This window comes from Cibotium barometz, chromosome 15 (assembly GCF_041138505.1).
Source record: "Cibotium barometz isolate CiBa-2024 chromosome 15, ASM4113850v1, whole genome shotgun sequence".
NCBI lineage: Eukaryota > Viridiplantae > Streptophyta > Polypodiopsida > Cyatheales > Cibotiaceae > Cibotium > Cibotium barometz.
The window spans coordinates 39,961,847-39,979,390 of NC_141060.1; the positions used below are offsets into that span (position 1 = coordinate 39,961,847).

Consider the following 17,544-nt stretch of genomic DNA (forward strand, 5'->3'; position numbering starts at 1 on the left):
CAACTAGAGAGAATAAGAGAGATTGAGAGAGAGAGAGAGAGAGAGAGAGAGAGAGAGAGAGTTATCGAGTTAGAGAGAGAAATAGAGATGGGAAGAGAGAGTAGGAGATATTGAGAGAGTTAAAGAGAGAGAGAGAGAGAGAGAGAGAGTGAGAGTTAGATACTATAGTATACTACTACTGTTTTGAGAGAGAGAGAGAGAGAGAGAGAGAGAGAGAGAGAGAGAGGGGTTAGAAAGAGAAAGAAACAGAGTTAGAGAGTATTAGAGAGAGAGTTAGAGAAATAAATAAAAAAGTTAGAGAAAGAGTGTGTTAGAGAGAGAAAGTAGGCCAATTCGAGAGTAAGAGAGAGTTGGCTAGACCAAGAGAAATATATGAGGGAGATAATCGGAGAGAATTACAGAAAGGCAAAAAGTTAGAGAGAGTTAGAAATAGAGAGAGTTGGCCAGTTCGAATGAGTTAGAGAGAGAGAGAGAGAGAGAGAGAGAGAGAGAGAGAGAGAGAGAGAGAGAGTTGGACAATCTCAGACAAATAGAGAGAATTAGTGAGGGTATCAGAGATTGAGAGAGTTAAAGAGAGAATTAGAGAGATTGAGAGAATTATAGAGAGAGAGAGAGAGAGAGAGAGAGAGAGAGAGAGAGAGAGAGAGAGAGTACGCTATATATATATATATATATATATATATATATATATAGAGAGAGAGAGAGAGAGAGAGAGAGAGAGAGAGAGAGAGAGAGAGAGAGAGAGAGGGTTAGAAAATAGAGTTAGAGAGAGAGAGAGTGGATTAGAGAGAGAATGATAGTTAGAGAAAGAGGGGATTCAAAAGAGAGAGAGAGAAAGAGAGGGGGTTAGAGAGAGGATTGGAGAGAGTTGAAGAGACAGAGTTAGAGAGAGAAAGAAACAAAGTTAGAGAGAGATAATATTAGAGAGAGAGAGGGAGGCTTAGAAAGAAAGAAAAAGTTAGAGAGAGTGAGGGGGGGTGGAAAGAGAAAAAAAGAGAGTTAGAGAGAGAGAGAGAGAGAGAGAGAGAGAGAGAGAGAGAGAGAGAGAGAGAGAGAGAGAGTTGGCTGGTTTTGAGAGAGTAAGAGAGGGTTAATGAAAGGTAAAGAGAGTGAGTTAGAAAGAGAGAGCAAGTGCTAGGGGGGCTGGAGAGAGAGAGAGAGAGAGAGAGAGAGAGAGAGAGAGAGAGTGTGAGGTAGAGAGAGAGAGAGAGAGAGAGAGAGAGAGAGAGAGAGGTAAAGAGAGCAAATTAGAGAGTAAGAAAAAGTAAGAGAGATTGAGATAGTTAAAGAGAATTAAAAAAGAGATAATTAAAAAAGAGAGAATTAGAGTGACATACTTAGAGAGATAGAGGTAAGGAGAGTGAATTAGAGAGGAAAGTTAGAGACAGCATGTAAGAGAGATAGTTAAAGAGAGTGTATGAGAGAGAGAGTAAGAGAGTTTGGGAGTTAAAGAGAGAGAGAGAGAGAGAGAGAGAGAGAGAGAGAGAGAGAGTGAGTGAGTGACAATGAGGTAGAGAGAGAGAGTTAGAGAAGAAGTTAGAAAAAGGCAAAGAGAGTAGGTTATAGAGAAAGAACGAGTGTTGGAGAGAGAATTAGAGAGAACTAGAGAGAGAGTTGTCCAATATGAGAGAAATAGAGAGAGCTAGAGAGAGTAAGAGAGATTAAGTGAGTTGAGGAGAGATAGCGTTAGAGAGAGTAAGAGAGATTGAGAGAGAGTTAGAGAGAGAGGGCGAGTGTCAGAGAGAGAGAGAGATAATTAGAGAGAGTAAGAGAGATTGAGAGAGAGAGCGAGGTTGATATAAGAGAGTTACATAGAGAGAGAGAGAGAGAGAGAGAGAGAGAGAGAGAGAGAGAGAGAGAGAGAGAGAGAGTTTAAAAAGAGAGAGTTAGGGGGTTAGAGAGAGAAATAGAAGGAGGAAGAGAGAGTAGGAGATATTGAGAGAGTTAAAGAGAGAGTTGAAGAGAGTTAGAGAGAGGATTAAAAGAGTGAGGGGTAGAGGTAGAGAGAGAGGATTAAAAGAGTGAGGGGTAGAGGAGAGAGTTATATACTATAGTATATAACTACTACTCTTGAGAGAGAAAGAGATTGAGTTAGAGAGAGAGAGAGGCTAGAAAAAGAAAGAAATAGAGTTAGAGAGTTGGAGAGAGAGAGAGAGAGAGTTATATACTATAGTATACTACTACTCTTGAGAGAGAAAGAGATTGAGTTAGAGAGAGAGAGAGGCTAGAAAGAGAAAGAAATAGAGTTAGAGAGTTGGAGAGAGAGAGAGAGAGAGAGAGTTGGCCAATTCAAGAGAGTGTTAAAGAGAGAGAGAGACAGAGTTGGGCATTCCGAGAGAAATATAGAGAATTAGAGAAAGTAAGAGAGATTATGGGAGAGAGAGTTGGAGAGAGTTACAAAAAGGAAAAGAGTCAAAAAGAGTTAGAAATAAAGTTGGCCAGTTCGAGAGAGTTGGAGAGAGAGAGAGAGAGAGAGTTGGCCAATTTGAGATAAATAGAGAGAATTAGAGAGAGTAACAGAGATTGAGAGAGTTAAAGAGAGAGAGAGTGAGTGTTAGAGAGAAAGAGTTAAAGAGAGTGAAATAGAGAAAGGTAAAGAGAGTAAGTTATATATAACCCACTCTCTCTCTAACTCTATCTCTCTTTCTAACCCCCTTTCTCTCTAAACCTCTCTCTCTCTCTCTAAACCCCTCTCTCTCTCTAGAGAGAGAGAGAGGTATATATATATATACCTCTCTCTCTCTCTCTCTCTATATATATATATATGTACCTCTCTCTCTCTCTAGAGAGATAGAGAGAGAGAGAGAGAGAGGTACACATATATATATATATATATATATATTCATATACATACATACATATATATATATGTATTCATATACATACATACATATATATATATGTATGTATGTATATGAATACATATATATATATGTATGTATGTATATGTATGTATGTATATGAATACATATATATATATGTATTCATATACATACATACATATATATATATGTATTCATATACATACATACATATATATATATGTATGTATGTATATGAATATATATATATATATATATATATGTGTACCTCTCTCTCTCTCTCTCTCTATCTCTCTAGAGAGAGAGAGGTACATATATATATATATATAGAGAGAGAGGTACACACACACATATATATATATATATGTATAGAGAGAGAGAGAGAGAGAGAGAGGTACATATATATATATATATATACATATACATATATATATATATACATATATATATATATATATATATATATATATAGAGAGAGAGAGAGAGAGAGAGAGAGAGAGAGAGAGAGAGAGAGAGTGGGTTAGAAAGAGAGAGAGAGTGCATAGAAGAGAATGAGAGAGAGAGAGAGGGTTAGCGAGAGAATGAGAGAGTTAGAGCGAATGAAAGAGTTAGAGAGAGAGGGATAAATAGAGAAAGAAAGAGAGTTTGAGAGAGAGGGGGCTTAGAAGAAAGAAAGAATTAGAGAGAGTTAGGGGGTTAGGGAGAGTTAGAGGGGTTAGAGAGAGAAAGAAAGAGAGTTAGAGAGAGAAAGTGAGTTGGCCAATTCGAGAGTGAGAGGGTTAGAGAGAGGTAAAGAGAGTGAGTTAGAGAGAGTTGGCCAGCTCGAGAAAATTAGAGAGAGTAAGAGAGTTAAAGAGAGAATGAGAGAGAGATCCTTAGTATTCGAGAAATAGAGTGAGTTAGAGAAAGGTAAAGAGAGTAAGTCAGAGAGAGAGAGAGAGAGAGAGAGAGAGAGAGAGAGAGAGAGTGAGGTAGAGAGAGAGAGAGTTAGAGAAGAAGTTAGAAAAAGGCAAAGAGAGTAGGTTCTAGAGAAAGAACGAGTGTTGGAGAGAGAGAGTTAGAGAGAACTAGAGAGAGAGTTGGGTAATTTGAGAGAAATAGAGAGAATAAGAGAGATTAAGTGAGTTAAGGAGAGAGAGAAAGAGAGTTTTAGAGAGAGGGTGAGTGTCAAAGAGAGAGAGAGAGAGAGAGAGAGAGAGAGAGAGAGAGTTAGCGAGTTAGAGAGAAATAGAGGGAGGACGAGAGAGTAGGAGATATTGAGAAAGTTGAAGAGAGTTAGAGAGAGGGTTAGAGAAATAGAGTTAGAGAGTGAGAGAGGGTTAGAGAAAGAGAGTTAGAGAGTGAGAGAGAGAGTTAGAGAGAGAATTAAAAGAGTAAGAGGTAGAGGTAGAGAGAGAGAGCTACTAAGAGTTATTGAGAGAGAGAGAGAGAGAGTTGGAAAGAGAAAGAAACAGAGTTAGTGAGTATTAGAGAGAGAGTTGGAGAAAGGAAAAAAGGAGAGTCAGAGAGAGAGTGAGTTGGAGAGAGTTGCCCAGTTCGAGAGTTCGAGAGAGAGTTGGGCATTTCGAGAGAAATATAGAGAATTAGAGAAAGTAAGAGAGATTATGGGAGAGAGAGTTGTAGAGAGTTACAGAAAAGAAAAGAGTTAGAAGTAGAGATAGAGAGTTGGCCAGTTTGAGAGAGTAAGAGAGAGAGTTAGAGAAAGGTAAAGAGAGTGAGTGTTGGAGAGAGAGAGAGAGAGAGAGAGAGAGAGAGAGAGAGAGAGAGTTGGGCATTTCGAGAGAAATATAGAGAATTAGAGAAAGTAAGAGAGATTATGGGAGAGAGAGTTGTAGAGAGTTACAGAAAAGAAAAGAGTTAGAAGTAGAGATAGAGAGTTGGCCAGTTTGAGAGAGTAAGAGAGAGAGTTAGAGAGAAAGGTAAAGCGAGTGAGAGAGAGAGAGAGAGAGAGAGAGAGAGAGAGAGAGAGAGAGAGAGAGTTGGCTAATTTGAGATAAGTAGAGAGAATTAGAGAGTAACAGAGATTGAGAGAGTTAAAGAGAGAGAGTGAGTGTTAGAGAGAGAGTTAGAAATAGAGAAAGGTAAAGAGTGTAAGTTATATACATAGAGAGAGAGAGTTGGAGAAAGGCAATGAGAGTGAGTTAGAGAGAGAGAGAGAGAGAGAGAGAGAGGAAACGAGAGAGAGAGAGAGAGAATGCAGTTAGAGAAAGAGAGGGTTAGAAAGAGAAAGAAAGAGAGTTAGAGAGCGAGGGGGCTTAGAAGAAAGAAAGAGTTAGAGAGAGAGGGCTTAGAAGAAGGAAAGAGTTAGAGAGAGTTGAGGGGGTTAGAGAGAGAAATAAAGAGAGTTAGAGAGAGAGAGAGAGTGTGTGTGTGTGTTGGCCAGTTCGAGAGAGTAAGAGAGGGTTAGAGAAAGGTAAAGAGAGTGAGTTAGAAAGAGAGAGTGAGTGTACGGGGGTTCGAGAGAATTAGAGTGAGTAAAAGAGTTAATGAGAGAGATACTCAATGTTAGAGAGAGAAAGAGTTAAAGACAAAGAGAGTGAGTTAGAGAGAGAATGTGTATTAGAGAGAGAGAGAGAGAGTTGGCCAATTCGAGAGAATTAGAGCGAGTAAGAGGGTTAATGAGAGAAAGAGAGAGAGATACTCAATGTTAGAGAGAGAGTTAAGGACAAAGAGAGTGAGTTAGAGAGAGAATATGTATTAGAGAGAGAGAGAGAGAGAGAGAGAGAGAGAGAGAGAGAGAGAGAGTTAGCCAATTCAAGAGAAATAGAGAGAGTTAAAGAATGAGTGAGAATGAAGTAGCCAGAGAGAAAGCAAGTGAGATAGAGAGAGAGTTAGAGAAAGGTAAAGAGAGAGAGTTAGAGAGTGTTAGAGAGAGAGAGAGAGAGAGAGAGAGAGAGAGAGAGAGTTTGAGAGTTTTTTTCCAAAGGGGGAGAGAGTAGAATTACTATAAATAAATTATTTTTTGTTTTGTTTTAAAGGGGAAAAATAAAAAAGAGTGAGAGAGAGAGAGAGGGGAGGCCGTGAGACTTAGGTGAGGTGTCGTCCAGGTGGATTGCCACGCTGGCAATAGGGAAGTGTGTTTAATTATTCCTGAAATTCCGTGCGTTCTATTTTCTGCTAGCGAACCTGATGCGGAAAACGCCCAGAAGTGAGCTTCTCTACCATGCTGCCTCTTTTTTTGGGCTTCAATGGAACTTGCATTGTTTTGGGCTGCAACAGAAAGCTTTTGCTTGCTTTTGTTGATGCAGAGGTTTTAGGGTTTTGGTGACATGGGGAAAGTCAGACGAGGGCAGGATGAGGCCATGCTTGTGCAGACAGGAGGTTTTAGAGATAGCCAAATTCATGTCAAAAGCCAGGCAACCCAAACTATGCCATTGCAAACGGAGCCGCCAACCCAATTGATGTCCCATGAAGTGCACCAATTCACTCAACTCATTAATAATGACTCGGTGGAGCATTTCCATGGGGACACTATGATAAATGATAGTGACTTTGAAGGGTCAGGGGACACTGAAGTCCTCCCCGATGAAGATGATAAGCATGGTGATGTGCAGTCTGGCCTTGCACTGAGCGGCAAAGATGGGTCTGCCCTGAAAGAGCAAGCAGACGTTGTTAGGTCATGCAAAAGTGGGCTTCATGGTGATGGTGATGTACATAGATGCGTTGTAGATTATGGGAACATCAATGCCCCTGGCCTTGCCCCAATGAAGCCGATTGGTGAATTCAATGCTGCACACATCTGCAAAGACTTACCGGATTCTGATGCCACGACAGAGGAGGGAGAGACTGAAGATATTGGGTGCCTTGAAACAGTCGCAGAGTCTCGGGAGGACACCCTCAGAGACCATGAAGGTGCCAGTATCTCTGTCTTTTTTATGCTACTTCATTGAGGGTTATCTTCCTGAACAATGATTTAATGCAGTTTTTCTTGAGCCAGTAAGGGCACTCAATTTAGTGAGATGTTTGTTTTACTGCAGGTGTAATCTCAGTTGATAAACCTTGTAACAGTAGCCAAGATAACATCTCTTCAAGGCAAACCCCAAAACCGGCTTTGGTTGCTGATGCGAGTGGTAAGTGTTCCCCTACTTTGTCTACTTCTGGATCGAGACCCAAAAGTATTGCATCTGTTCGTGCAGAGTCCTTGCGTGCATCGGGGCTCCATGCAGCAGGTCGGAATGCATCTATGGGATCAGCTGAAAAAGACGATACTAAGTATGATTCTGAAGCTACAGTTGAATTGACACCTGGAATGGTTGGTGGAGAATCTGAGAAGCCTCTTGAGGCACCTGGGGCAGGGTTGTATGGCACAGGAAACCAACACACAAGTCAAGCAGCCGATCTTTCTTTGATGCAAATGCCGCCCAAAGCAACTTTGACCACTGATGATGCAAACTTGTGTTCTCCGCGCATGTCTACTTCTAGATCAAATTCCAGAAGTGTTTCGCCTGTGCGTGCATCATTGCTATGTGCTTCTGGGCTTCATGCTGCTGCCCGTAATGTGCTCTCGGAGAAAGATATCAGGGACCAAGATGACTCTGATGCTAATATTGAGCTAACTCCTAAGATGGTAGATCTGACAAAGTCTCGTTCTGAAGCTTTTCTTGTATCTGCTGCTGGGAAAAGTGAGCAACGTGCTGGTGTTTATGAGGCAAGGGAGGGTGCCAGCACCGAAATGGGTGAATCAAAGGTGCAATCTAGACAGCCTAGTGGCCAAAAAGCAAGAAAACTTGTCTTTGATTTCAAGGAAACATCTCCCACCTCCTCAACTGAGAAACCGGAACACGGGAATGGTAACTTAGAATCCAATGCTTTGCAAACAGATTTTGTCAGTATTCAGAAGAAACCTATACATGTCATTCATGCTCCCACAAGGGAGCAGCAGGGCTCTTTGGCATCTGGATACCGTGCAGCATCCACCTATTTTAGCTACCTTGAATCACAGGAGCCAGGTGAAGAATCCCAAATGAATGCTCTGAACGTGGTCGATAAGCTTGTTTCGCTTGATGCAACGTGTATGACTCAGGATACTGGGACAAATACTGTACCTCACCATACTTCTGTGAAATTTCATCAAGGCACCAAGGGCCTTCAATCCTTGGCACAGGCTGCACAAATGAAGACCATGCATGATAAGATGGACGTTTATGATTGGGTTGACAGTCAGCCAGATGAAGGCTTGCCTTCGGATGTGAAGGAAGCCCCTGATACCGTTAAAGCTCGAAAAAAGCAGTCCGAAGCTTCCAAGTCTATCACAGGTAGGAAAAGACAGGCTAGCTCTCAACAGCAGAAGAAGGTGAAGTCCATCTCACGCATGGAAAATAACGTCAGTGATACTGCAAGCATGGGAAAGGGAATGGATTCCTCAGCTGTGGGGCAAACAGTGGTGCCAAATGTGGAACCTTCTAATGGTGACCAGGGTGTGACCTTGTTGACCACACGACTTAGGAATAGGACTAGAGTAGAATCAGGGCCATCAAGCAAGGGGAAAAAGAGTTCTAGTGTGAAAAGTGAACGTGGAAAAAGAGGAGCCAAAAAAAAGCCTATTGATGAATTAGGCAAAGACATCAAGCATCCGTTTGGCACGACTGTGCAGCATCAGCAAGGTGGTGATAACGGAAAAGGAAAGGCGCAGCATGCAGATGAAACTCGTCCTAAAGGCAAGGTGGAGGCACCCAAAGCATCTGAGGTTGGTAGTGGGTTTCAAATTGAAACAGAGGCAGTAGACCGGAAGAGTCATGGCATTGTGGCAGACGAAGTGTGGAAAGAAGCCTTTGCTGATATTAAAAGAAAAACACCCGCCGAGGGCAATCACGTTGAGGAAATGATGTCCAGAAAACGAAGTGCATTGCATGATATCAGGCAGGATTCAAAAAAGCGTGGAATCACTGATGCAGCAATACCTTCTCAGCTTAAAGGTAGGAGAGTTAGCCTTAGTGGCAGGAAAGGAGAACAGCAGCACAATCTTAATAAGGAAGAGAATGCAATGGCAGGAATCACTGATGCAGCAATACCTTCTCAGCTTAAAGGTAGGAGAGTTAGCCTTAGTGGCAGGAAAGGAGAACAGCAGCACAATCTTAATAAGGAAGAGAATGCAATGGAGGAGGATATGAAGAAAAGAGGCCCCAAAACGAGGTCAATAGCCCAAGATCTTAAGAGCAGGCCGGCTGACGGCAGTGCAAATGAAGGTGAAACCGCTAAGAGTGTTATCACCAGACATAGCACCACACAAACTAGAGTCAATCAAGACAATGCGTCACTCTTGCCAAGACAAGCAACACAAGCAGACTTGGACGTCGAGAAGCCGAGTATTGAAGCTGGTGGATCAAAGGTGAAAAAAAACTCATTGACACACCAGCAATCTGTGGCCAAGACAGGTCAAAAGGATGCACAACATGAAGTTGATGGAGGCATGACTGGGAACTCTGACTTGTTGCCAGCACCCACCTTCATTAATGGCAAAGAACAGCCACCTGCAGGAGGTTCTAAGAGGAGTAAAAGGAAAAGGGAGGCTGCTGTTGAAGGTCTCTCTGACACATTCAAAGCTCACAAATCAGAGACTGAGAAATCTTCTTCAAAGCTAAGGGGGCTAGGTTCCAGAAATAAGAAGAGTTTGCATGTTGATGTTTCAAACACGTCAATTTCAAGGAGAACAAGAAGCAGCATGTGTGATGCTGGTTCTGAAAAGAAAGACACTGCCAGTGCCGAAAAGGAGGGGGTACAATCTGACCTGCATGAAAGCCATCCTGATACTGGAGGGCGGATGCTACGTGACAAAAGTGATGTTCTTGTTGCCAAGAAGAAGGGATTGCATCCAAAAGATGGTGTTACAGACAAGCAGGTTGCAGTTCCTGCTACCAAAACTGTCAAGTCAAAGCCAAGGCGAAACAAAAAGACTGCTATTTCTGAAGCACTAACAATGTTAGATAGCTCCCCTTTAATTGAGGAAGGAAGGAGGCGGAAGCGAGAGCCAGGTTGCATTCGTGTGCTCTTCAGCCACAGTTTACCTGAAGAGACGACCAAGCATCAGAAAAAGGCAAGTAAAATCCACTATTTTTTTGTCTAGGTGTCAAGGAAGGGCCCTGGAAAAGTTCCTCGCGTTGTTTACTTATTGAAAAAGTCTGAGCTGTCGATGGGTCTTGTTGTAGTGTCTATTTATTACACTGCCCAAAAGGGGACACCCTATTTTGGGTGTCAAGGAAGGACACTGGATGAATTCCTCATTTTGTTTACTTGTTAAAAGGTCTGGTGTGTTCTCTGTTGTATCACACTGCCCAGAAGGGGACATGAATTCAAACCTGATACATATCTCTGAGCTGACTGGTGTCTGGCTTTTCTCATCACAGATTGTCACGTGCATATACCTGAGCTGGCTGGTGTCTGGCTTTTCTCGTCACATGCTTTCTGCACTTGGATGCCTTGTGGACATGGCTGTACATGACAAGTACAAACCTAAGGCCGGACACCCTCCTGCACCGTCTTTGTAACCCACTGGCAGTATGACGAGTTACCCGGACACTTACTAGGTGCATGTCCACTGTCTCGGGCAATTTAATCTATGTCTAGGTGAGTAGACATGAGCCTGTTGTTTGTGAACTTCAAGTCCTGAGTGCTAGCAGTAACTGGAAGTTGAATGGGAAGCATAGTCGATGTAAAAGGCCATGTAGGATTAATGGGCAAGCTTGGCTAGGCCAAATTCATAGGTGGCAGTCAATGGGCAGCCCACACTTGGCCATGGCCAAGGCGGCCCATAAACCCTAGTCGGCCAGCCTAAAAAGGGGCAAAACCCCATATTTTCACAAGTCGGTCAGCCCTATAGTAGTCGGCCTACAAGACTACAGCCCCAGGCCCCATAAATAGGTGCATAAAATCCTCATTCCCTCATTCTTCATGTGCATGTCTTGCGTCATCTCTGGCAGCCCCACAAGGAGTCCGGATTAATGCTAGCTAGAAGTATGTTGGATGCCACAATGTTTCAAACATTTGGTGTCTATCTTGAGCTGAGTTTGTCTAGTTTCAGGGCAGATTCAGCCCCGTTTTTGTACTCATTCTTCACTGCGCAATCAAAGCAAACACTCCTTTGGGAGGGTGCCCTTCAATAGGTGATTGGGACCCCGTATGGTGTATGCTCTCTCCCTCTCTCTCTCTCTCTCTCTCTCTCTCTCTCCCCCCCCCCCCCAGATAACACATTGATTCTCCCCTTTGTACTTAAAGTTCCTCTAAGCTTCCGCGTGTTACACAGATTTTGGCAAAGCTTGGGGGTCACTTCGCAATGTCAGCTTCCGATTGCACTCATTTTATTTCCAGTGGTTTTGTCCGAACACAAAACATGCTAATAAGCATGGCTGCTGGCAAAGTAGTTGCCACACCTTTATGGTTGGAGAGTTGTGGTCAGGCACAATACTTTGTGGATGAGAAAAACTACATTTTGCAAGACGAAAAGAAAGAGAGAGAGCTGGGGTTCTCGATGCATTCGTCACTAGCTGCTGCACGCCGCAAACCCCTTCTGAAGGTATCCTCAACTTCTGTATTTTTGTGGCACTAACTTCAATTCATAACCTTCTTAGGCCAGGCGTGGCTGCATTGCCTTTGTTGGTTTTTATTTCAGGGCCTCAAAGTGCTCTTAAGCCCAAACACAATTCCCGAATCTAAGGCGATGAAAGCAATTATCGAAAGTGCTGGTGGTCAGGTTTGTCCCAAACTCTTTGCATTTGTGGTCTTTAGAAGTCTGCTTTACTTTTACAGGATCTCCACGGCCTGTTTTCAATTACCACTTTGTTGGGTGGGTCAACCATGGTGTAGTTATGACAGGGTCCAATTTTGGAGCGAAGGTTGTGTACACTCATTATTGAGGAGAAAATCACTTGTAAAAGGTTCTTACTGGGTATGATGAGATGAACATAATAGAAATTTCTTCAAATACCAAGGAATCAAGAGTACAAGGGGTGGTAGAAGTTTCTCCAAACTCGTCCGTTGAGTTTCAAAATACTCAACCACGGGTCGAGAGAGGGAGTACTGTGCAGCTCACAGCACAAAGGAGGTCACATCCAAAAAAAGCAAGTGGACTTCTAGAGTAAAACAAACTGCCAAAAGGACAAGGCATATTGATACACTTTAGGTTAGACAATCTAAAAATCAAAATTCAAAAAGGGAGCAATCAACTGGGAAGGGAGAATCAAACAAGGAAGCAACAGAAGAGAAGTCCTGGTATTACGAGGCTGTCCTAGCTCAAGGACTTGAAATCTCTCTTTTTCTCATTTTAAGAGTGCAATCCAATTATCATGGGAATTCACGAATTCCGATAAGGAATAAATTAATCATTTATCTGAATATTTCAACTTCGATAGATTTCTTGAATTTTCTCTTTACAATATCTGTAAATGTGAGAGAACCTGTGAAAAGGTGAGAAGAATCTACTGGGAGAGAATAAAGGGTAGCACGAGAAGATTTAGGAAGTGTGGAGATATTCTGGGAGAGGTGGAGAGAATCAAGCAAAAGAGGTGGAGTGAATCAAGGAGAAATCAGTCGGATTTGATGCTTGGATGTAAACACTATAAATTGAGGCATTGGCCTAATGAGAATTTGCAGGTTTTTGATTATCCATGCCTACATTAAGCTATTAGTTAATTACTCACTAATCACATCTTAATTATCATCTAATCTCCTTGTTAATGATGTTGATTCTAGCATTTGATCCAAAAACCTTTCAAATAGAGTTGCCATCTTAAGCTTTCCTTTTAAATAACTCCAGCTCACCGGTCCTTTTTTACTAGGCTGATTCACGTGCACCGAATGCGCCTGCGCTCCTCCATCGCCGGGGCTTCTTTGTCAGCAGTCGGCCACTCCTCCACCGCTAAGGCTTCCTCGTCAGCAATCGCCTGCTACGCTGCTTTGAGAACCAAGGCTTCTTCAACAGTCGGACGCTCCACCACTTCCAAGCTTCTAGGCTGTCTCCTCAACGTCATGCAACAGTATCTCAGACTGCAGCTCTGCTGCAACTCTCAGCAGTTGCCTTTGACTGTAACTCTCAGTCACTGTCCAACTGCAACTCTGAGTCGCCTCTCCAGCCTCTCTCAGTCGACTATGACTCTGTACTGCTGCAACTCTGAGTCGCCTCTCCAGCTTCTCTCAGTCGCCTTTGACTCTGTTCTTATATGGCCACGAAGGTGATGGAGATCCACAGCACACCAGTCAGCCACAATGCTTGGACATAATCAGCAGCTTTCTCTCTATCAATCAGAGCACTCTGTTAGCCACCATGCTTAGCATAATCAGCAGCTACTCATCCTTAATCAGTCAAAGAGGAAACCAGAGATTTTTGGATCTTTCACTTCACTGAAATCCCACAATCTTGTAACTCTCCTTCTCTCTCAGTAAAAGAAGCTACCTTTCTCTCTCTAAGCGTAGAACTCTCTCTTACTGAAAAACTCTTTTCTTTCATTCTCTCTCTCTTTCTCTCTAGCAATCAGAGTATATCAAATGCCTCACATAAAAAACTCATCCAGCATGATGCAAATGTATTATTAGCACTACTCCCTCTTTCTCTCAACAAGGTTTAGAGAATGCTTAGTAGAAGATGATTAGAGAGACATGAATCTTAATGAGAACTTAAACATTTCAAGTAGCCCCACACACACATGGGATACTTCTTTCATGAGGATAAGTCCCATTGAAAACATGAATTAGGAACTTAACATAAAGTTAATTCCTACCCAAACATGCATCACAAAGAGCTCAACCACAAGCTAGATATGCTCTACAAAGTACTTGACCGATAGCTAGAACAAAACCTCACATAGAGAGAGTTGCCATGGCTCTGATACCATATTGGAAATAGCCCCACAACTACAAGCACTCCATAAGCACATTAAGCAACAAGATAACTCAAGAAGACACAAGATATAGTCCACAAAGAACTAGGCACATAGCCCTTCTATTCAAGTGCTAATACAAGAGTTAAACAATGGTTACAAGGAGCTAAGTGTGGCCTCCCAATTTATAGGCAGAGGATGAAGAAGGCGCCTACTTCCATGACATCACCCATGATGTATAGTTCCCCTTGAGAGCATCTAAGGCCACCTCCAAGACCTCTTTAAATAGGGTGCCCACATGACCCATGCCATGTGACACCCATGCCAGGCCGTACAGTACTTTGATAAGTCCACGATCCACGAAGATCCTCCCAAAATCTGTGCAAAGGTGGTCAAAAACAGGCCTCTAAACTGTCCGGAACAAGAGAGAGAAAAGCCACCTACTGCCCATTGTATGTCCGGTGCAAGGGAAAGAGAGAGAAAATTTGCCCACTGCCCACGATATGGCCAGCAATCTGACCAGTCAGCTCCCCCTTCTGTACGGCCAGCAAACTGGCAAGAAAGAGGGGAAAAGTTGGCGCCTGCTGAAGACTGGGTGAAGAGGGAGAGTGAACAAGGGAAAACCAGTTGCTGTCCAGGCTGTACGACCAGAGAAAAAGCAGATCCAGCAGCCACTATCTGCAGCACATGGCCAGCGAAGAAGAGGAGTGAGAACAAGTTAGTTGACTAGTGCGCCTGCTTCTTCTATCAGTGGTAACTGAAGGGCACTGCTGTACGGACAGATCCATGCAGCCAAGAGAGAGAGAGAGAACCCCTAGAGCTAGTTGCCTCCTCCTTCTCTGCGTATCTTTTTCTTTTTTAATAAAGTCGACCTCCCCTCTATATCCAGCCCATGCTTGCTTTTCCACTTGTTAAAAATGGCAGGCCCTCCAAAGATACCATAAACCTCTCTTTTTGGGAGATAGAAGGGGCGCCCACTTAAAGTCTTCACACATGGTTAAAAAAATTAGGTCCACCTCATATATAAGCTCCTTGTTCAAATCCCCATATGTCCACCCACTTATAAGTAAGTGTGAACAAAAATCCTTATAAACCATATAAGTGAGTAAAATCTTGTAAACTCATGTCCTGTGAACCGCCTTCAGGTAGAAATATGCTAGATAAGCCTTCACACACGTTCTGTAACAAAACTTGGCTTTACATAGGCGTCTTCCATCCTGTGGCTTTGTTGCTCCTGTGGAAAAATCCCCTTTCACACCTTGGTTCTACCTAGTGTATAAAACACTGGTCGAGACGGGTGAGGGACCAAATGGTGACATCCCCTCCGTCTTATAAAGCAGTTGTCCGCAACTGTATAAACCTGGTACCACTGAGATATCCTTAAAGAATAGCAGATCCACTACCCATAAGTAGTATGTCATAAGTATGTCAAGCCTCAGAAGCCATACATGCCCTCTTGCCATGTCAGTGGGCTAACACCAAAGTCCTTCCTGGGAAAAAGAAATGTGCCATGGTATGATTGATGTGAGAAATCCTTCTCCGCAAAGTCGCCACAATAAGCACATGTTCACACAAGCCAGGGAACCTCAACTGGCACGCTGTGGTCCTGGACAGCCCTGCATATGTTCGACCAACCATATGAGCGTAGAATACTTGCTATGTTGGTTTCAAAACAAGTCACATACTAGAATCAACCAATCCATGATACTGTTAAATAATTCATAGTCTTGTAACCGTATATGCGACATATTCTAGTGTCCCATACCACTAGAATACCGCCCATATGAGATCCTTGTGTAGGCGACAGTTCTAGCATCCCATACTGCTAGGAGCCTCCAATACACAAGATCAAAACCATAAACTATTTATCAAAACCATAGAAAAACCTTTTCCAGAACCAACAATTAGTAATAGGCATTGCGGCCATAGTACAAAAGTAGAGATTCATTCCAGAAAAAATTCAAGACGACGTTGTCTAAAAAAAAAATCTCTGTTTTCTTGAAACACACTCAAAAGAACACACTTGTTGCTTGCACTTTCATGCGAGGGTGAGTTTGCTTAAAAATTCCGAGTATATAGATAGATTACTTGAACCGAAAAGAAGAAGTACAACTTACAAAAAAGTAGTACTTAACCAAAAAGGGAGCATGATCATCGGAGGATCCCAAAAAGTATGGCTCAAGCTATGCCAAAAACTATCCTCATGTACAAAAAGTTGCTCCACAAAGAAAATCCTCGATAATGGCCACTGAACCACTGTACGGCCTGCCACAATACTTTGATAAGTCCACGATCCACGAAGATCCTCCCAAAATCTGTGCAAAGGTAGTCAAAAACAGCCCTCTAAACTGTCCGGAACAAGAGAGAGAAAAGCCGCCTACTGCCCATTGTATGTCCTTCTCTGCGCATCTTTTTCTTTTCTAATAAAGTCGACCTTCCCCTCTATATTCAGCCCATGCTTGCTTTTCCACTTGTTAAAAGTGGCAGGCCCTCCAAAAATACCATAAACCTCTCTTTTTGGGAGATAATAGGGGCGCCCACTTAAAGTGTTCACACATGGTTAAAAAAATTAGGTCCACCTCATATATAAGCTCCTTGTTCAAATCCAAGCTCCTTGTTCAAATCCCCATATGTCTACCTACTTTTAAGTAAGTGTGAACAAAAATCCTTATAAACCAAATAAGTGAGTAAAATCCTGTAAACTCATGTCCTGTAAACCGCCTTCAGGTAGAAATATGCTAGATAAGCCTTCACACGTTCTGTAACAAAACTTCACACACGTTCTGTAACAAAACTTGGCTTTACACAGGCGTCTTCCATCTTGTGGCTTTGCTGCTCTCGTGGAAAAATCCCCGTTCACACCTTGGTTCTACCTAGTGTATAAAACATTGGTCGAGACGGGTGAGGGTGTAACGGGAGGCGGACGCGTGTATTGGAATCGTATAAATGTGAACAAGATTCTGAGCACTTAACACTTGAGCATTACAACCACAAAGCTGAAAATGACAGTACAGCACATAAAGGGGCCGATGATAGGCTGACCCCCCCCCTTTAGGTTATATTACCAAAAGAGTCTGCAAAGTACAAGATTATGGGTGCCTGGGGATTCACCACCAGCCTGCACCTGATTCTACCAAATACATCATGTATGAATACATCTCAAACAAGAGAATCTGTAGGTACATCCGCCCTACACACAGGTACATCCGCCCTGCACAAGCCTCTTCACAGGTACATCCGCCCTGCACAAGAGTATCACAATCCTCACAGGTACTCCGCCCTGCACAGGATGTAAATGGATCTATAGGCCCTGTTTCCACGCGAGAAACTGATCCAGAAACCTGTGTTCTCCGCGAGCAAGTGTTCCCAATGCTTGCCCTAAACACCTGTTACACCAGGAATCACTGAGACACATCCATGCTCACATATTCCATTGCTGTCCGGCCTGTTTTGTGCAATAACCAGTCCAAAACAGCAACTTTCTATCGCGAGAAATCCACCTATAAAGGGTCCTACAGCCCTGTGGAGGTCCCTAGAGCTGTCCTGTACTGTCCAAGTTGGCTTTGGACACCTGTAACCAGCCCAAAACTCGCAATAACCAGAAAATACAGGTCTGAAATTTACTAACCAGCCCTTTAGAAGAGTGTGGGGATCGATAACCAAGCTTGTGTGAGTCCGGGAAGCAAGCAACCAGCCCTGTAGCAACTCCCAAAGCTTCAACCAGCTCTCCAATGTGTAAAAATTATGAATAAAACAGCCCAAATGGCCTCTTGAAGGAGGCGCCTTTCTCCAGTGCCACCTATGGGGCTTGGTGGGTTCACATACAGGCTGACAAGTGTCCCCATAAGGTGTCCAGGTAGGTGTCCAGCCCATAGTGCTCCATTTGTCCTGTTTGTATAAGTTTAGGTCCAACC

General features: G+C 43.0%; 1 protein-coding gene across 3 annotated transcripts in view; it reads left to right on the forward strand.

Annotated features, from left to right (window-relative positions):
- Nucleotides 1-5,796: 5,796 nt before the first annotated feature.
- The window catches only part of LOC147631294 (uncharacterized), a 72,513-nt gene continuing 60,765 nt past the window's right edge, over nucleotides 5,797-17,544 (forward strand). For 2 of the 3 annotated variants that reach the window (XM_086809668.1, XM_086809669.1), the window contains exons 1-5: nucleotides 5,797-5,970; nucleotides 6,071-6,674; nucleotides 6,800-9,855; nucleotides 11,062-11,331; nucleotides 11,428-11,508. In XM_086809668.1, coding sequence (XP_086665794.1) covers nucleotides 6,092-6,674; nucleotides 6,800-9,855; nucleotides 11,062-11,331; nucleotides 11,428-11,508 — 3,990 coding nt within the window. In that variant the 5' untranslated portion in view covers nucleotides 5,797-5,970; nucleotides 6,071-6,091. The remainder of the gene's footprint in view (nucleotides 5,971-6,070; nucleotides 6,675-6,799; nucleotides 9,856-11,061; nucleotides 11,332-11,427; nucleotides 11,509-17,544) is intronic. The other variant, XM_086809670.1, reaches the window with a different exon arrangement.